We start from the raw sequence: 18,510 nt of genomic DNA, 5'->3' as shown, positions 1-18,510 counted from the left end.
GTATCATATCGATTTAGAATTGAAGACATTATTAATTCATTTATAGGCCCATAGAGATCGCTGCAAGGACATCAGCGACGATGGTCAACGACTCGTTTCCGAAGGCAACCATCATTCTGACAGTATTAACCAACGTTGCCAACAATTGCAAACCAAACTGGATCATTTGGCGGCTTTAGCTGGTAGACGCAAGGCTAAGCTAGTAGACAATTCGGCCTATTTGCAATTCATGTGGAAGGCTGATGTAGTTGAAAGCTGGATCGCCGATAAGGAGAGCCACGTCAAGAGCGAAGAGTTTGGAAGGGATTTATCTTCTGTTCAGACCTTGTTGACTAAACAGGAGACCTTTGACGCTGGTACGTATTAACCATTACCATATTCATAATTGTAGTAGATTATGCAGTTTAAATATTTTCTATTGGTATGGCTTCCATAAACAAAATTTATAACATCGAGATGAGATTGCAGCCGAGAAAACCTGTAGAGCCTTTCTATTCTTTCTTTTACCTAAATCCAAAATAATTTATTCACTCAGTTAAGTATTCTTTATGTTCTATATTTCAGGTCTTACTGCATTTGAACATGAAGGTATTCAAAACATAACTGCACTTAAAGATCAACTAATTTCTTCCAACCACGACCAAACTCAAGCTATTGTCCAAAGACATCAAGCTGTTATTTCCAGGTAGGTTTTTCTAATAAATTGGTCCAATTCGATTTTATAAACATTTTTCTCGTAGATGGCAAAAACTTCTAAACGACTCTGACGCACGCAAACAACGTCTGCTGCGCATGCAAGAACAATTCAAAGAAATCGAAGAGCTCTTCCTCATGTTTGCCAAACGCGCGTCCGCGTTCAACTCCTGGTTCGAGAATGCCGAAGAAGATTTAACTGATCCCGTACGTTGTAACTCAATCGAAGAAATTCGCGCGTTGAAAGAAGCCCATTCCCAATTCCAAGCTTCTTTGTCAAGTGCGCAAGCCGACTTTGACGGGTTAGCCGCGCTGGATCAACAGATCAAGATGTTCAATGTTGGACCCAACCCTTACACCTGGTTCAATATGGAAGCGTTGGAAGACACCTGGAGGAATTTACAGAAGATTATAGCCGAGAGGGATGTTGAGTTGAACAAGGAGGCGCAGAGACAAGAGGAGAACGATAAGCTTAGAAAGGAGTTCGCTAAGCATGCTAATGCTTTCCACCAGTGGTTGACGGAGACACGGTAAGTTCAACTATTAAATTCAACCTTGAATACCGCAACAATAAATCAAAGTTTCAATCAAACATTAAAATATAAACATTCCTCTTCAGTTTCCTGCGTGGCCGGTAGTGATTTTAAGGCTTTTGGTTTATTAGTGTCCCAAGCCTGTGCAGTTTTTTTTTTCGATATGATTGCATAAAACTAACACGATGAAGTTAGTGATAGGACTTCCGGTCCAGCAATCCTTCCTCGGACTCCTGGTGGGTCTGAATGAACCCTTCAGTGTTTTTTTGTTTACCAAGACGGGTTAATGCCATTTTCATATCTCCATTTGTGGAAGGTATCTTTCCATTCCTTTTTTCTTCTATAAAGTCATCATTGGTATTAAAGGACTTTCCGTCAAGTTTAATGGAGCTTCATCGATAAGTTGTATTAGGGCAATTTTTACGCACCCTGTTTCATTCTGTGACATCATTTTGCCTGGGTAGATCTTGGAGATCACTGCTATATTGATCCTGTGATTGACAATGTTGTAAGCAGCCTGTATCACATCAGTTCTCCCTCGAGAAATAGTTTGAGGTTTTCGTGACATGGCCAGTTTATTAGTTGCAATCTCCTGCTTGCTTATTTATGGTCCCGAGTTCCGTTTTTGAGCTCGGTAAAAATATTGCAGATATCTCAAGTGTCTCGTATTTTCTCCAATACCACTAGAATTGTTCTCTAATGTTGTTGGGACTGGTAGCTTTTCTTTAGTCTACTGCGCATCCCTTTTGAAAGCAGTTTTGTTAGTTTTTTGGGTAGTTCTTACCGTTCCTTGTTTTTAAATCTCGTTAAATTGTTCCATTCTGGTCTCACGAGAATGGAAAAACGAGGATCTTCCTATAGAGCTCCCAATTAAGCGCTAATGTGAAAGAATACGGGACTGACGCCTCTAGTTGTGACAGTTCCTTTTAAACACGCATCTGCCACGCAGATTTAGGTATGATATTATATGCATTTACCTTGCCAATTGCCATTCTCTTGATCCCCTCCCAGCAGTATGTCCAGCTCAAGTCCCATTAAGGGAAAAAACCAACCACTTATTAGGGAAAAACTAATAAAAACTGCGACGAGTCCTTTTTTGGACCAAAGACTCAGTAAAACACAGGTTCTAAATAAATAAATATATTAGAGATAGTTATATACAGAGTACAATTAAAATAATAAAATAATATTCTGTCTTCGCTCCGCCTCCGAAGAAAGCCGCCTTATATTATTAAAATACAGGAAGCAATCACGCTATAAAGAATCAACATCTAAATAATTATATACAGACTCGTAGCCCCTGATTATACCTCAATCCGGTATAATCACACGTATTCTCACAATTAAAACATCGACACAGCTACCCATACAACTCCGGATCGGATACCCATATCTCACGGCGGTTACAGTTACTGGCGAAGCATTTCTTCATTACAGAGTTCCTTCGCCCCGGCAGGTTCCGACTCAGTCCGTCGCATAACTGCCGCTTGCTCCCAGCTCAATCTGCTGGGAACTGGTTGAGTTCCTTTTCATTTCAGTACACTGATCGAAACTTTCTTTTTGACCCTCGGTTTTCTTCTTAAATACTCTCTCGGCGGCCCGTCACTCCTTGGGTCCACCTGAGAGGTGGAACTTAGGGGGAGTGCGTTGGTATCGATGCGCGTTCGGTCCTTTGCGAACGAGCTGTTGAATGCGGGGCGAAAGGCGTATCGCTACAAAACACAACACTCTTTTACATTATATTCAGATGGTTAGCACAACCAATTCCTCTTTTAAATCAACCCTATATAAAAGTTACTTAATATATAAAATTTATGATTTGTTTATCCTTTCAGTTATCGAATTTTAGGATGGGACGGGTAAATAATGAGTGTGTGATTTGAAAACTAATACTTAACTTGTTGGTGTTTGAATATTAATATTGTTACGTTTTGCAAACAAACTCAGCTAATCAATGTCGGATGCAAATAAAACCATTTTGAAGGAATAAAAAGTTTCTGGTTCAATTTTTAAGCTTCTATTTTCCATTACAACTAATTTTTTTAAAATATAGTAGAAGTAGACATTGTAGTTATAAAAGTGTTAAACAAAGTTTTGACTGGATTGAATATCAAACTGTATCTTCTGAAGATAACTACCTATAGTATAGCTAGCAAATCATCCTTTTGTAATATATCAAAATAGTAACATTCATAACATAATAACATAATATTTGAACCAAAATCTTTTCATATACTTCACACCCCCTAACATACCACATGATATGTGTACTAAACTACACCTTATATTTGTCGTGCAATAACTTAACATTATGATCTTTTAGTACCTCCATGATGGAGGGCTCAGGTTCTCTGGAACAGCAACTGGAAGCGACGAAACGTAAGGCAGCAGAAGTACGTGCTCGTAGATCAGATCTGAAAAAGATAGAGGACCTAGGAGCCATTCTCGAGGAACATCTCATCTTGGACAACAGATACACCGAACATTCTACTGTCGGTTTGGCTCAGCAATGGGATCAACTGGATCAGTTGGGTATGAGGATGCAGCACAATTTGGAGCAACAGATACAAGCGAGAAACCAGTCCGGTAAGATTCATTGTACCTATTATACATATATTTTTTCTACAGTTGGTTTTTAATTCCTGGGTTTGCGGTCTCTTATAAATAAAACACTTGATTTTGCTTAAACGTTTCGGCTGTTTGCCATTTTTAATCTCTCTCTCTTCAATCCTGACCCCCCGGAGGGAGTGTAGTGGTCGAAGTGATGCCGTGTATTGTCCGTCTCCAAAGATCTCTGTCTCTGGTCATTTCTTTTAACTCATGCATAGGTCTTTTGCATATTCCTGTAATTTTATCGATCCATCTTGTTGGGGATCTTCCTCGTGATCTTCGGCCTTCCACCTTTCCTTGTATAATGAGCTTTTCGATGTTTTCTGTGTTTGCTCTCATAACATGTCCAAAGTATTTTAATTGTTGGAGATGGACTTTACTGGAGAGTCGTTGGCTAACTTTTAGCTCTCTTAAAATTGAATTATTTGTTCTATGGTCGGTCCAAGGAATTCGTAGCATTCGTCTCCAACAGAACATTTCAGTGGCGTCTATCTTTCTTCTTTCCGAATTTCTCAGGGTCCAAGATTCACATCCGTAGGTCAGTATTGGGAATATTAAGCAGTTGATCAACCTCATCTTTAACGCTCTTGAAATCTGACAGTCCTTCCATATTGTGGTCATTTTTGCTTGGCGACTTTTGCTAGATCACATCTACGTTTTATCTCTTCCTGTAGTGACCCTGTGTTTGTGATTAATGATCCCAGGTATAAATATGAGCTCACAACCTCAAACCGATCAATGGATGATTGTTATGTAGTCTATCCACTATCATGATCTTTATCTTTGGTATGTTTAATTACAGACCAAATATTTGACTTTCGTTTTCAACCAGTGGTATAAGAGCACTTTTTAATAAACACTTTTAATTATTAAACATTACACTGTTAACAAACATATTTTATATACAATACATATAATATTTAAAAAAAATGCACATCGTGTTTCTCTAAGGCATAATGCACACGAAGCTTTTCGTGAGCAGCACGAAAAGCTTTCGTGCTGCTCACGTGTGTCTTTATGGAATACTGTACAGGAAGCATAAGCGGCGCGGAATCGTTATTGCAGACAAGCTTCAAGCCGCCAGGCGTACAACGATGTTAGTCGCTTGTAGTACGCTTGAGTGTTAGAATGGCGGATCAAATATTAAAATTTGTCCAACTGATTGAAAATTATCAGTGTTTATATAATACCCAAACAAGAGTACCCCAGAAAAATGTGTGGAATTTAGAGTCATCTTTCGACAACTCTTTGGCGGCAATAAATAACCTTCTGTTGTAGTTTTTGTAGATATAAGGATGCACCCAAAATTTCCTGTTTCTTTTTTTTGCGGTGGCGAAGATAATTTAACAAATGTAAGTCCTCTTCACGAATCGTTTGCGGATTTTAAGGCGTAAAGGAATCGTCGCTGCATGACGAAACTTATACGCGTCTATGACGATACGCTTCGTGTGCAGAATGCCTAAGATGTTATGAGAGATGAATGCCAGGCCAGCCGCCAGCCAGGCATGGGCATATGGTAAAAGCACTTCACGACGGTTTTGGATGGTCGTCGTAAAACCAAAACGATAATATGCAGGAGATCAAGTTACATAATATACGAAAGAAATAAATGTGACTAATGTTTAACGTTCAATAATAGGAGCAATATAGGAGCAAGAGGTGTGTATGTTTTTTGTATTTTATATGGAACAGAGGCTTGAACGCTAAAACAAGGATATACGTAATAAGAACAGAGTATTTGAGATGTGGGCATATAGAAGATTTTTAAAAATAACCTTGGTTGAAAATATTAAGAGACAACCACGTTTTGTAACCGGAATGTAATAAAGAAAAATGAGATATTAAATACAATTAAAATAAGAAGTTTACATTATTTGGAATCATGTTATGAGAAATGAGATATGTGTTTATAATGTAGATCATTATATAGGAAAAGATACTGGGTAGAAGAAGCTTAGGACGTTAACATATATCCTGGCTAACAAAATTAATGTAATGATACAAACTGCAACTCTGTGGAGTTGCTATCAGAGGTAGCACTTAACGAAAAAAATAAATGCCGTATTTAAAGTGTTTACCAATGGTGTGCTTACAACCACGCTTACAGCCATCACAATTTATCAAATTGTGATATATATTGGAGAGATCTTTAATATCAGTTTTATTATTGATACAATTTTGGTCTTTCTTTATGTGAATCATCTCCAATATACATCTTTTGTTATAATTTTTTTCTTGTGCCGTTATCTATTCACTGGATTTAATTTATATATTTTTTGGTAGGTGTGAGCGAGGATGCCCTAAAAGAGTTCTCCATGATGTTCAAGCACTTCGACAAAGAAAAATCCGGAAAACTCAACCATCAAGAGTTCAAGAGTTGTCTTCGAGCTCTTGGATACGACTTACCTATGGTGGAAGAAGGCCAACCTGATCCAGAGTTTGATGCTATACTGGGTAAGCTAAATTTACATATCCTGCTTTTTATTGCTACGTCTTATGTCAAATTTATTATATTTATCTTTTTTTGTACACTTTTTTAGATGTAGTGGATCCGAATAGGGATGGTCACGTTTCTCTACAGGAATACATGGCCTTTATGATAAGCAAAGAAACTGAGAACGTCCAGAGTTCCGAGGAAATAGAAAAGGCGTTCAGGGCAATAACGGCAGGAGATCGTCCATATGTCACCAAAGAAGAATTATATGCCGTAAGTATCTTCATGTACACTACTTGTTTTTGCAAAAGAAAGCTAAAAAAATTACGGATTCGTTAATCCATTCTGATTAAACATGTTTAATAGGGATTTTCATTCACAGTCATTTGTTTCGAGCTTCTGTCAAATGTCCTATAATCTGTGTATATTAATATACACAGATTATACAACATATGACAGAAGCTCGAAACAAATGACAATCGATGAAAAGCCCTATAGAGACTTCTACTAAAATGATTATTTAACAGTAAATATGCACCAAAAAAATCATGAACCAATTTATATAACATAATATTTTTAAAAAGCAACATCTATATCCAGTCTCTTGTATTATTGTATAACTTTCTAAACTTAAAATAGATTCAGTTAAATCATGAAAAAAGAAAGAAAATATACTCACAATAACTCAGGTTGAGCTGTAAAGCAGATTAAATGGATGTTAACCTTCTGTGTATTCAACTCTTTATGATGTTTATGAGCAGACAGGGTAGCATTCCATGGTGCCTAATGTATGCTGATGATGTAGTGTTAATAGGAAATAGTGAAAGAGACTTAGAACAAAAACTGGAACAGTGGAGACAAGCTCTGGAGGAAAAAGGTTTAAAACTTAGTAGGACAAAAACAGAGTATTTGGAATGTTCATTTAAAGATGGAGTTTCTACAAATAAAATGGTATCTTTGGATGGTGAAATGATTGTAATAGTTTTAAGTATCTAGGATCGGTATTACAGAGTAATGGAGAAATAGATGGAGATGCATGCAGTAGAATTAGGGCTGGATGGATGAAGTGGAAAGAAGCGAGTGGTGTGTTGTGTGACAGAAAAATTCCAATGAGGCTGAAAGGAAAATTCTATAAAACAGCCATAAGACCGGCTATGATGTCCGGAACTGAATGCTGGGCAGTGAAAAAGAAAGAGGAACAACGAATGCATGTGGCGGAAATGAGAATGCTTAGATGGATGAGTGGAGTGACAAAGAAGGATATAATTAGAAATGAGTATATTAGGGGAAGTCTAGGTGTGGCACCAATTGATGCCAAAATGAGAGAGCATAGGTTAAGATGGTTTGGTCATGTTCAACGTCGAGACGTTAATCGCCCAATACGAAGAATAGCTGAAGTGCAGATTCCTGGAAGGAGTAGGAGAGGAAGACCAAAGAAGACCTGGGGGAGACGATAAGGCAGGACATGTTGGTAAAGGGGATTGACATTTATATGATCCAAGATAGAATTGTGTGGAGAAATGCAATTAGGGAAGCTGACCCCGCATAGGGATAAGGCAAAGAGAATGATGATGATGAGCAGACGTTCTGAATTCATCATTTGGAGAACATCTTTATTGGAAGTGTGCGAAACCCACGATATCTTTAGGATTCGTCGATAGTGCTACAATTCGAATGCTTCTAATTTATTTAACATTTTAGGACCTTCTTGCGAATCTTCATCGACAGGCTTCGGTTACATAAAACTGGTTTCCAGGTCATAAAAGCCTTGCCTGATATTTCGATCCTGGTTATTATCTCTTCATCCGAGTCTCAATTTACGTTTACTCATAAACATCATAAAGAGGAGAAAAACAGAATACTTCTGCCATATAATGAGAGGACCTAAATACCATCTACTTCGCCTTATATACAAGGAAAAGTGGAGATAAAGAGATGGATTGGTCGAAAGAAACTTTCATGGTTGGGTAAGATTAGACAATGGTGTGGTTCCATGGTAGAATAATTATTTCGGGCAGCAGCCGATAGAGATGGGTTTCAGGAACGTGTAAACATGATGACGGCCAACGTCTGAATACGGACCCGGCACCTAAAGAAGAAGTATTCAACTCTTCAATGCTAGGGGACTCCGTCCGAACAGGGAAATGAGATGGCCGCTGAATTAGTGAAAACTCTTATTCCCAACTTGAGACAATCTGGGACTACCGGGGATTAACTTGGTACTACATTTGGAACTGGGACTACGTTTGGGTTAACTTTGAACTAACGTCGGATTGACTTTGGACCACATTTGGACCTTAAGAGGAAACAGTAGCGATCAACAGGTAGCAAAAACGCGTTCCAAGATTGCGGCTGTAATTTTGAATATTTTTTCGAGATATTTGGCACACTTATTCGTAATATAATAAAGAATGGCGGTACAGAGCCCAATTTGAAAAATATATTAATATGTGGAAATTACTCTGTAATTAAATACAATATTAAAAAAACGAGCCTGTACCGCCATTAAGAAGAACAAAAAAATACACTTTCTTCAAATAAACTTTTTTATCCGATGCCTAGATTTTGTGTCATTTTGGAACTAGGTACTAAAATTTTTTATTTCATTAGTAGTTCCAAAATGACACAAAATCTAGGCATCGGATAAAAAAGTTTATTTGAAGAAAGTGTATTTTTTTGTTCTTCTTAATGGCGGTACAGGCTCGTTTTTTTAATATTGTATTTAATTACAGAGTAATTTCCACATATCAATATATTTTTCAAATTGGGCTCTGTACCGCCATTCTTTATTATATTACGAATACGTGTGCCAAATATCTCGAAAAAATATTCAAGATTACAGCCGCAATCTTGGAACGCGTTTTCGCTACCTGTTGATCGCTGCTGTTTCACCTTAATTAGATAAGAAAAAAAAACAAAGTAAGATAGGCGAAGGACAAAAGATATAAATTTAAAGAAATCAAAATGGTATAAAAAATATCTTACCCTTGAAAGGGGTCTTGAGACACATTAGTCGAACTTCGCTTACATCCTGAAATGAAATAAACTTTAAAATATATGCCTTTTTATAGAGAAATATTTAAAGAGGGAGATACCGTTTCTTTGGTATGTGGTTTTTGACAATATTTGTAAACAAAAGTGACTGAACTGAAATTTTTCCATTTAACGGCATATTTTTCAGTAGAACCACCAAGGGATTATATTACATATTATAATTGGCACGTAAGCGGTATCATTTGAAAGGTTCGTCGGAGGTAGCTAAACAACTAGAGATATACATAAAACTAAGAATTAAAAGATGAACTTAATATTAAACATTTTTCAGCATCTGCACGATAAAACTTCTTATAATCAATTACTTTTAATGGGAAATAAGCCACAATTTTAACAAAAAAATTATTTTATTAACGTTTATAATATAATATATATTAATATAATCTACAGGGTGTTTCATTAATAATTGTCCATATAGTAACTGGAGAAACCTTAGCACAAAATACGAAGATTAAACCTAAAACACTTAAATAAAATGTGGTTCCTTACTGAGTTACAGGGTGTTTTATCTAAAAATTTTAAAACTATTCTTGCTCAGCATTTTAAAACTATTCAACGTGTCTTTTTCATACTTGGCCGAAAGTATAGGTACTGTACAAACTACTAAATTGTGTTAAACAAAGTTTTTGGCTATTACCAGAGGCGTACGACGGGGGAAAATGAATGGTTGACCCTTTCCAAATTCTACGCCACTGGCGAAATTGCTATTTTAGTTTAATTTTTGGGTTCTCCAATTCTTTCTACGAAAATAATATACTCCTCATTCGTAACGATAAAGTCATTAGTTTTCGAGATTTTTGAAGTTAAAAATGAAACGACACGGTTATTTCGATTAATGTATTGTATCGCTTCACTTTTAATTTGAAATATCTCGAAAACTAATCATTTTATCGTTACGAATGAAGAGTATATTATTTACAGAAAAAGTATTGGAAAATCAAAAAATTACACTAAAATAGCAATTTTGTCAGTGGCGTAGCATTTGGGAAGGGTAAACCAGCCACTATCCCCTGTCGCACGCCTCTGGTAGTAGCTAGAAACGTTTATTTATCTTAATTTAGTAGGGTGTACAGTACCTACACTTTCTGCCAAGTATTATAAGGATACGCCAAATAGTTTTAAAGTACTGGATACAAATTATTTTTAAATTTTAATCATATATGAATCATATCATAAATTAATCAAAATAACTGTTTTAGTTTCATATTTAACTTCAAATATCTCGAAAACTAATGACTTTATCGTTACCAATAAAGAGTATATTATTTACGTAGAAAGTATTGGAGAATCTAAAAATGATACTAAAATAGTAATTCCTCCAGTGGCGTAGAATTTGAGAAGGGTCAACCATTCACTATCCCCTGTAGTACGCCTCTGGTAGTAGCTAAAAACGTTTGTTTATCATAATTTAGTAGGGTGTACCGTATTCGCACTTTCTGCCAAGTATGAAAAGGATACGTCGAATAATTTTAAAATGCTGAGCAAAAATAGTTTTTAAATTCTTAAATAAAACACCCTGTAACTCAGTAAGGAACCACATTTTATTTAAGTGTTTTAGATTAAATCTTCGTATTTTGTGCTAAGGTTTCTCCAGTTACTATATGGACAATTATTATTGAAACACCCTGTATAAAACGTTAATAAAATCATTTTTTTTTGTAAAATTGTGGCTTATTTCCCATTAAAGGTAATTGATAAAAAAAATCCTGTATAAAAGGTATATTTAAAAAACCCTCAAAAGGGCCACATCAAATTCACTTAACTAGTTTTCGACTGGTTTACCAGTCATCATCAGTGCTTACGTGCAATGTACATGCTAACCACCAAGATAGTATTATACAAAAATATGTGGGTCAAAGCCCAGTAAAAGTAGTCCGTCAAGGAAACATTGGTTTAAAATGCTACCTTAAGCCTGGATGTTTAAAATATTATCTAATTTGCCCTAGGTAACATCCGAGATCTAAGTCTGACTTGTACATGTTGGAAGTGAGACGGCAAGTGAAAATGAAAAGGATTTATTGTTTTTTGTATCACATGGTATACAGCCAACTACAGGAAAACTTTTTCCTTGTGGATTTTTAATTGATTATAAAAATGCCACAAGAAAATAGCTTCAGAACGACATAAAACTTCTTGTTACATAGTTTTTTTTTCATAACTTACAGTGCGTGCGCACATTACACATGTGGGCGCCTTCCTAAATAAATCAGGCATTTATATTTCTTTTTTGTTGCAGAATCTTACCAAGGAAATGGCGGACTACTGCGTGGCGAGGATGAAGCCTTACGTAGAGCCGAAGACAGAACGGCCCATCCAGGGCGCTTTGGACTATATCGAGTTCACACGCACACTTTTTCAAAATTAGTTAGGTTAGGTTCCGCATTAGTCGCTTACTCTTGCTAAACGTTAGATAGACAGTATAATATTATTATTGCAATAAGAAACAAATATTTATTGAAGATTATATATTTCAGATTATATATATTTATTGTTCCGTATATTCTTTTAACGATTTTTATGAGTGAACTGTTCTTACACTATTTTTATGGGCTTTGTGGCTTTAATATTGGGACAAGATATATTTAAAAGTGTTCATTTTAATATTAATATAGTTTTGTATCTTTTAATTATTGTACTTGAGGTGTTTCTCAAATATATAACTTTGCTTCATTATTTACGTTTTTTATTTATTTTTATTCTAATTCCTAACCTTGTCCTGCTCTTTTTGTGTAACCTCCTTTTTCCTGAATGGGTATTAGAAGCTGGAACTAAGGAGTTTGCGGGAGGATACCACCTGCAAACGGCACTCAGTTTTTGTGGTGAAACTGGTCGTGGATAAGGCCCGGCGCATAATGAACCCAGCTTAGGTCCAGCACACGCCAAGACCACGCGTGGACAGTTTTGTGAAGCACGGTTAGAGGCGAGGTATCGCAAATTGAACCCACCCTACGACCAGCCTATGCACTCGCCATAGTCCCAATCTGGAAGGTTTGTTATCAGAGCAGTTTTCGTGGGTCCTGGCTCGCATGTCCCAATTGTTTACTTGTTTCCGAAATGCGACATAAAGAAGCTAATTTAACTTGTTCAGGATCATATTATATTCTATGATAAAATATAAAAAAATTTCTTGTACCCGTTGTTTTTATATTAAGATGATGTAAAAATTAAATTTTATATTGAAATTAGTTAATTTATTTTTACCTGACATACTATTATACTACGTTAGCCTGGATTGTGATTATACGATGGACTTCAGAGAACTGTTTTCAGTTGAGGCGAAAAGATTCTTTAAAATCGTTGTCTGGAACTTCCGTAGATAACTTGAGTCGCCCAGTTGCAAAACTCCGTATGTCCATTTTTCAAAATTTTCAGAAACGGCAATAAACTGTACAATGAAAAGTAATGTAAATTGAAAGCTCCTTTTACATTTTTACTAAAGATTCGTACATTATAATATATGTCCAGTGTCTTAAAAAGGATATGTTCACATTTAGGGGGGTTTATTTTGGACATAACGAGTTTTGCTGCACTATATGGGAGAAAAAGATTAAAATAAAGGGAAGATCATTTTAAGAAGTTACATAAGTTTAATGTAACACAAATGTTTTAGAAATATACAAATAAAATGTGTAAATTATTTCAGTTTAAATTTATTACATGTCCATGTTCATCTCTTCTCATGCTCTTCTCCAGCATCATCGATCTGACCAATGTCTGATTCGTTGTATTGAGGATCAAAAAAAGCTTTCTGTTGGTCAAAAAGTTTTTTAAAGAAACTGAGATCATGGTTATGTTCTCATTCCTTGGTAAAATGGTTTGTCAGAAGTGTCCTCAAGTCCTTTAATTTAAATTTTTTATAGGTACACCTTTCACAGGTTTTGGATTCAAAGTTGACAACTGTTTCCCAGGCTTAATAATACTTTTCCCTACTCCTGAAGCCAAGTTGTAGTTAATTTACCCTCTTAGTTAGTTCTGTCTTTAACGTGACTTCTTCCTGTCTATCCCTGTAACGCTTAATCCTATCACGAAGGGACAGGTATGTTAAACAGACATCTGTGGCAGAAGAGCCGAAGCCTACACTATAATCTTTGTAGAAAATGTTTCGAAAATAACCATACTTAACTTTGAGACCTTCGTCATGAGAGCTTTGGTACTGCTCTTAAAGTCCTCTGATGGTTAACTCGCTTGGGAGATATTGCCGGGTTACGCTTTTACCCCGACAGTGAAGCGTTTTACATGTCTGCTCTATGGGGACAAGGAAAGACTATCTATAGAGATACTGTGGGGTAGAAATGGGGCTAGTAGAAGGAACAGACACGCAAACCTTCATGCGAACGGCAGCTCATTTTTTTTGTGCGGTGGCGGGTCGTAGATTCGTTGGGAGGGGTAGGAGGGTTTAAAGAAGACTAACTACATAACCAAATAAGCAAAGGATACTTACACAGACTTGAGGACTTTCCTACTATTTAAACAAATTGGGACGCCGTTCGAAAAATCCTCAAATTCTCATATCGAGTACTTACTGGAAAGCAACTGGGGACATTCATCGTAGATTCCTCATTGGGGTTATAGTGGGCTACAAATTATCATCATTTGGCTTCTATGCCATTATATTTTCTTCTGTTCTAAAACTTATTCACTTGTATTAGATATCTGTTAATAATTTTCTTAAATAAAGAGGTTACAGAAATAAAGATGTGTACATTTTATAATGTTTATTTAAACCTTAATACCTTTTTATTTTTATTGAGAATAGACACATTCTCAAACCAGAAATGAATAATAATAACAAAATACATGATTTTACAATTTTTAACCTTATTTTTAGCAGTGTACCAAAACAAAAATTTGACATGGCTGTCAAATGTCACTGCCATCTAATATTTACTTTACATAATATATTTTCCATGTTGAAAACAAACATTTTTAATTATGTAAAACCTTTACCAATAATATCCACTTGTGAATTATTTAAAATAAACATTATCATACCTTGTTAAAACAAAAATCCATGTCACAACACTTGGAACTTCAAAATTTTCCATTCAGACGGGGCTGGGAGGGGAAGATATTCAAATCATTACAAAACTGGATAAAATCGATACCAAATAATATCATCTGGGCATTTCTTACTGGAACATGAACAAATCAAAACATCATAAAAATAGCAACAGCTACATAAAGGACAGGAACCAGGAAACCACGCACTTCTTTTACCGGCAAATCAAACTGCATAACAATAGAACTGTTTCACAATAATATATCCATTAAAATGCCGTGAAACTATTGTCATTATATTCCTTGACATGTTAGAAATCCATTAGTTCTTTTACTATAAGAAGAAAACCATTTTGGCCGGCAAAGTGCGACTTTTTGAGTTCTAACAAAAAGATGCTTACAGAGCTGATGTACTTTTAGAACTAACTTTACATCGTCACGTCTCTCTCGCGTCCAAACGATGCATTTCTTCTCGATCGTTCGGCCAAAACTATTGACCAATCGTCAACTACAACTCAAGGATCTTTCAAAATGCAGACCAATAATAACATGGGATTTTTAGCGCTCAAAACTTAAAGGAAAAACACTGAACCTTTTAGAGGATTCATTCTCGAATAATGGATGTTTTCAATAACAATCTACGTAGTTGGTTATTGCTACACAAATAAATAGGAAATTTCCTAACCTTTACAATGCGAACAGGAGCGGCTTAGGAAATTTTAAAGATATATAAACTCGCAAAATATATTAAAAAAATTAATATTTTTCTTGGGATAGGATTAAAATTAATGGATATTTTTTATAAAATATTGTAGTAGAAATCCATCTGCTACAATAGCTTCCATGTTGTCATAAACATGGGCCCCACGTTGGGCGCCATTTGAAGCGTTCAACTGGACAAGACAACAACTGGATACTGAAGGAGGCAGAAAAATGAATCGGCCCCACGTTGGGCGCCAGTTGAAGCGTTTTACCTGTCTGCTCTAATGGGATCAAGGAAAGACTATCTATAGAGATACTGGGGAGTCGAAATGGGGCTAGCAGAAGGAACAGACACGCAAACCTTCATGCGAACGGCAGCTCATTTTTTGTGCGGTGGCAGGTCGTAGATTCGTTGGGAGGGGTAGGAGGGTTTAAAGAAGACTAAACTACATAACCAAATAAGCAAAGGATACTTACACAGACTTGAGGACTTTCCTACTATTTAAACAAATTGGGACGCCGTTTGAAAAATCCTCAAATTCTCATATCGAGTACTTACTGGAAAGCAACTGGGGGACATTCATCGTAGATTCCTCATTGGGGTTATAGTGGGCTACAAATTATCATCATTTGGCTTCTATGCCATTATATTTTCTTCTGTTCTAAAACTTATTCACTTGTATTAGATATCTGTTAATAATTTTCTTAAATAAAGAGGTTACAGAAATAAAGATGTGTACATTTTATAATGTTTATTTAAACCTTAATACCTTTTTATTTTTATTGAGAATAGACACATTCTCAAACCAGAAATGAATAATAATAACAAAATACATGATTTTACAATTTTTAACCTTATTTTTAGCAGTGTACCAAAACAAAAATTTGACATGGCTGTCAAATGTCACTGCCATCTAATATTTACTTTACATAATATATTTTCCATGTTGAAAACAAACATTTTTAATTATGTAAAACCTTTACCAATAATATCCACTTGTGAATTATTTAAAATAAACATTATCATACCTTGTTAAAACAAAAATCCATGTCACAACACTTGGAACTTCAAAATTTTCCATTCAGACGGGGCTGGGAGGGGAAGATATTCAAATCATTACAAAACTGGATAAAATCGATACCAAATAATATCATCTGGGCATTTCTTACTGGAACATGAACAAATCCAAAACATCATAAAAATAGCAACAGCTACATAAAGGACAGGAACCAGGAAACCACGCACTTCTTTTTTATTACCACCGGCAAACCAAACTGCATAACAATAGAACTATTTCACAATAATATATCCATTAAAATGCCGTGAAACTATTGTCATTATATTCGTTGACATTTACTGGGCAAACTGCCAGTCTTTCACTTCTTTTACCATAAAAATAAAACCATTTTGCCGGCAAAGTGCGACTTTCTACGAGTCTGTTGGTCGAGTTCTAACAAAAAGATGTTTACTGAAGTGATGTACTTTTAGAACTAGCTTTACATCGTCACGTCTCTCTCGCGTCCAAACGATGCATTTCTTCTCGATCGTTCGGCCAAAACTATTGACCAATCGTCAACTACAACTCAAGGATCTTTCAAAATGCAGACCAATAATAACATGGGATTTTTAGCGCTCAAAACTTAAAGGAAAAACACTGAACCTTTTAGAGGATTCATTCTCGAATAATGAATGATTTCACAATAACTATCTACGTAGTTGGTAAATGCTACTCAAATAAATAGGAACTTTCCTATGATTTTACTTTGTTGCGAAAATATTCTGAAATATTTCGAACAGGAGCGGCTTAGAAATTTTAAAGATATATAAACTCGCAAAATATATTAGAAAAATTAATATTTTTCTTGGGATAGGATTAAAATTAATGGATATTTTTTATAAAATATTGTAGTAGAAATCCATCTGCTACAATAGCCTCCTCGGAAGAGAGGAAACTGGATTACCAATTCAGTTTTCGATAACTACAAAAATCCAACATTGACTTCTTGGGTGTGACAGGACAACAATACCAAAATATTTAAATAATGGCTAATGGGGATTAAACAAAAACAAAACATCATTAGGGAATGGGCTAGCGTGCCATCAATCGCCAGACTCTTTAAAGTCGAGTAGACTTAAATGTTAAGACTCTAATAAGAACTGTAGGTGATAAGAGTTTCTGTGTCTTGGGAAAGAAATAATCTTGTGCCCTGTGTGGACCTCGCTGACATCCACTGCAGTAACACAAGTGACATATATACTATATATACCATATAATATATACCATATAGCAGGGCAGACACAGCCTCATCACCTCGTTGCCTAACCGGGAGCGGTTTTCAAAAACTAAAAAAATCTTTCTGAGCTCTGGCTCAGCAGATAGGCATCTGCTTAAACTCTAAACACCTAGCGACTTTCACGGGGCATTCGGCAACGGTTCTGCAAAAGGAGGATTTAGACAATCCATTCTAAATACCTCGTTGAGATAAAATGTCACAAATAACTTATCTCAACAACTCATTCAAACAAGACCAAACAGGGGGGAATGCGTGTGACAACATAAAAGACCAAAAAAAACTAGTATACTGGATTCAAACGGGATATCAAACCATTTAATAAGATCAAAAAAAAATAACGTAACACATGACATAGGAAATACTACATCATTACGTTTCCAATCCAAAGTCCAATCTAGGACATAAAAGCTTTTCATGAAAGTTCACCAGACAACTTTCTCATTTTCAAATCACTAACTGGGATATTCTTCACTTTTCAAAACCGGGGATATGATCTTACTTTTCCAAAACATGAGTAGATCTTACTTTTCCAAAACAATGGGTAGACTTTATTTTTCCAAAACATGAGTAGACTTCACTCTTCCAAACTGGGGTTAGACTACTTTTTCAAAACAGGGATGAAAGCAAACACAAGGGAAAGACCTAAGGGACATTGGAAAGAATGACAGTTCCGACGAACGACCACTTCCATTTATCCACCGAAAGCAAACTTCACCTGTACTCAACGCGGCCAGATCCTAAGCTCACCAGCCTTGTCACAGCTTCTGCTCTTAGCCTACTTTCAATAAACAAACACAAGAGAGGTCAACGAACTATTCGCCAAAAAAATCAAACTCTATCATGGACAGGGGCTAACAGAACAATACGGGATAACAGACTCTAAAATTTCCAGACTAAACAGGGATAGACAAACAAGCAGGGAACAAACAGATTCATAAGACATTTAGACATTCTTCATATACATGGGCTTACAAACACAAATAATATTGAAACTTGGTTCTTAGTCATACTCCATATACATGGGCTTACAAACACAAATAATATTGAAACTTGGTTCTTAGTCATACTCCATATACATGGGCTTACAAACACAAATAAATATTGAAATTTGGTTCTTATATGAGCTTACACAAATAAAACTGTTCTTGCTCCGACTATTAATGGGAGTATTCCCAGACAACTGAACAACAC

The 18,510-nt window shown here is 35.8% G+C and overlaps 1 protein-coding gene and 1 long non-coding RNA gene across 6 annotated transcripts in view; both read left to right on the top strand.

Moving 5' to 3' along the window:
- LOC114326918 (spectrin alpha chain) overlaps positions 1-11,997 on the top strand; it is an 84,499-nt gene extending 72,502 nt beyond the window's left edge. For 3 of the 5 annotated variants that reach the window (XM_028275381.2, XM_028275377.2, XM_028275378.2), the window contains 8 exons: positions 47-356; positions 565-685; positions 741-1,223; positions 3,062-3,085; positions 3,550-3,812; positions 6,120-6,290; positions 6,377-6,543; positions 11,561-11,997. In XM_028275381.2, the coding sequence (XP_028131182.2) occupies positions 47-356; positions 565-685; positions 741-1,223; positions 3,062-3,085; positions 3,550-3,812; positions 6,120-6,290; positions 6,377-6,543; positions 11,561-11,689 (1,668 nt within the window). In that variant the 3' untranslated portion in view covers positions 11,690-11,997. The remainder of the gene's footprint in view (positions 1-46; positions 357-564; positions 686-740; positions 1,224-3,061; positions 3,086-3,549; positions 3,813-6,119; positions 6,291-6,376; positions 6,544-11,560) is intronic. The other 2 variants (XM_028275382.2, XM_028275380.2) reach the window with 1 other exon arrangement.
- A 1,552-nt stretch (positions 11,998-13,549) lies between these two features.
- On the top strand, positions 13,550-17,666 carry LOC126884945 (uncharacterized). The gene is made up of 2 exons (XR_007698201.1): positions 13,550-13,689; positions 15,425-17,666. It is a non-coding gene; the product is annotated as an uncharacterized LOC126884945 (long non-coding RNA).
- Positions 17,667-18,510: the final 844 nt, after the last annotated feature.

This window comes from Diabrotica virgifera, chromosome 5 (assembly GCF_917563875.1).
Source record: "Diabrotica virgifera virgifera chromosome 5, PGI_DIABVI_V3a".
Classification (NCBI taxonomy): Eukaryota; Metazoa; Arthropoda; class Insecta; order Coleoptera; family Chrysomelidae; genus Diabrotica; species Diabrotica virgifera.
The sequence above is the reverse complement of the archived record's forward strand: the minus strand, read 5'-3'. Positions and strand labels throughout refer to the sequence as shown.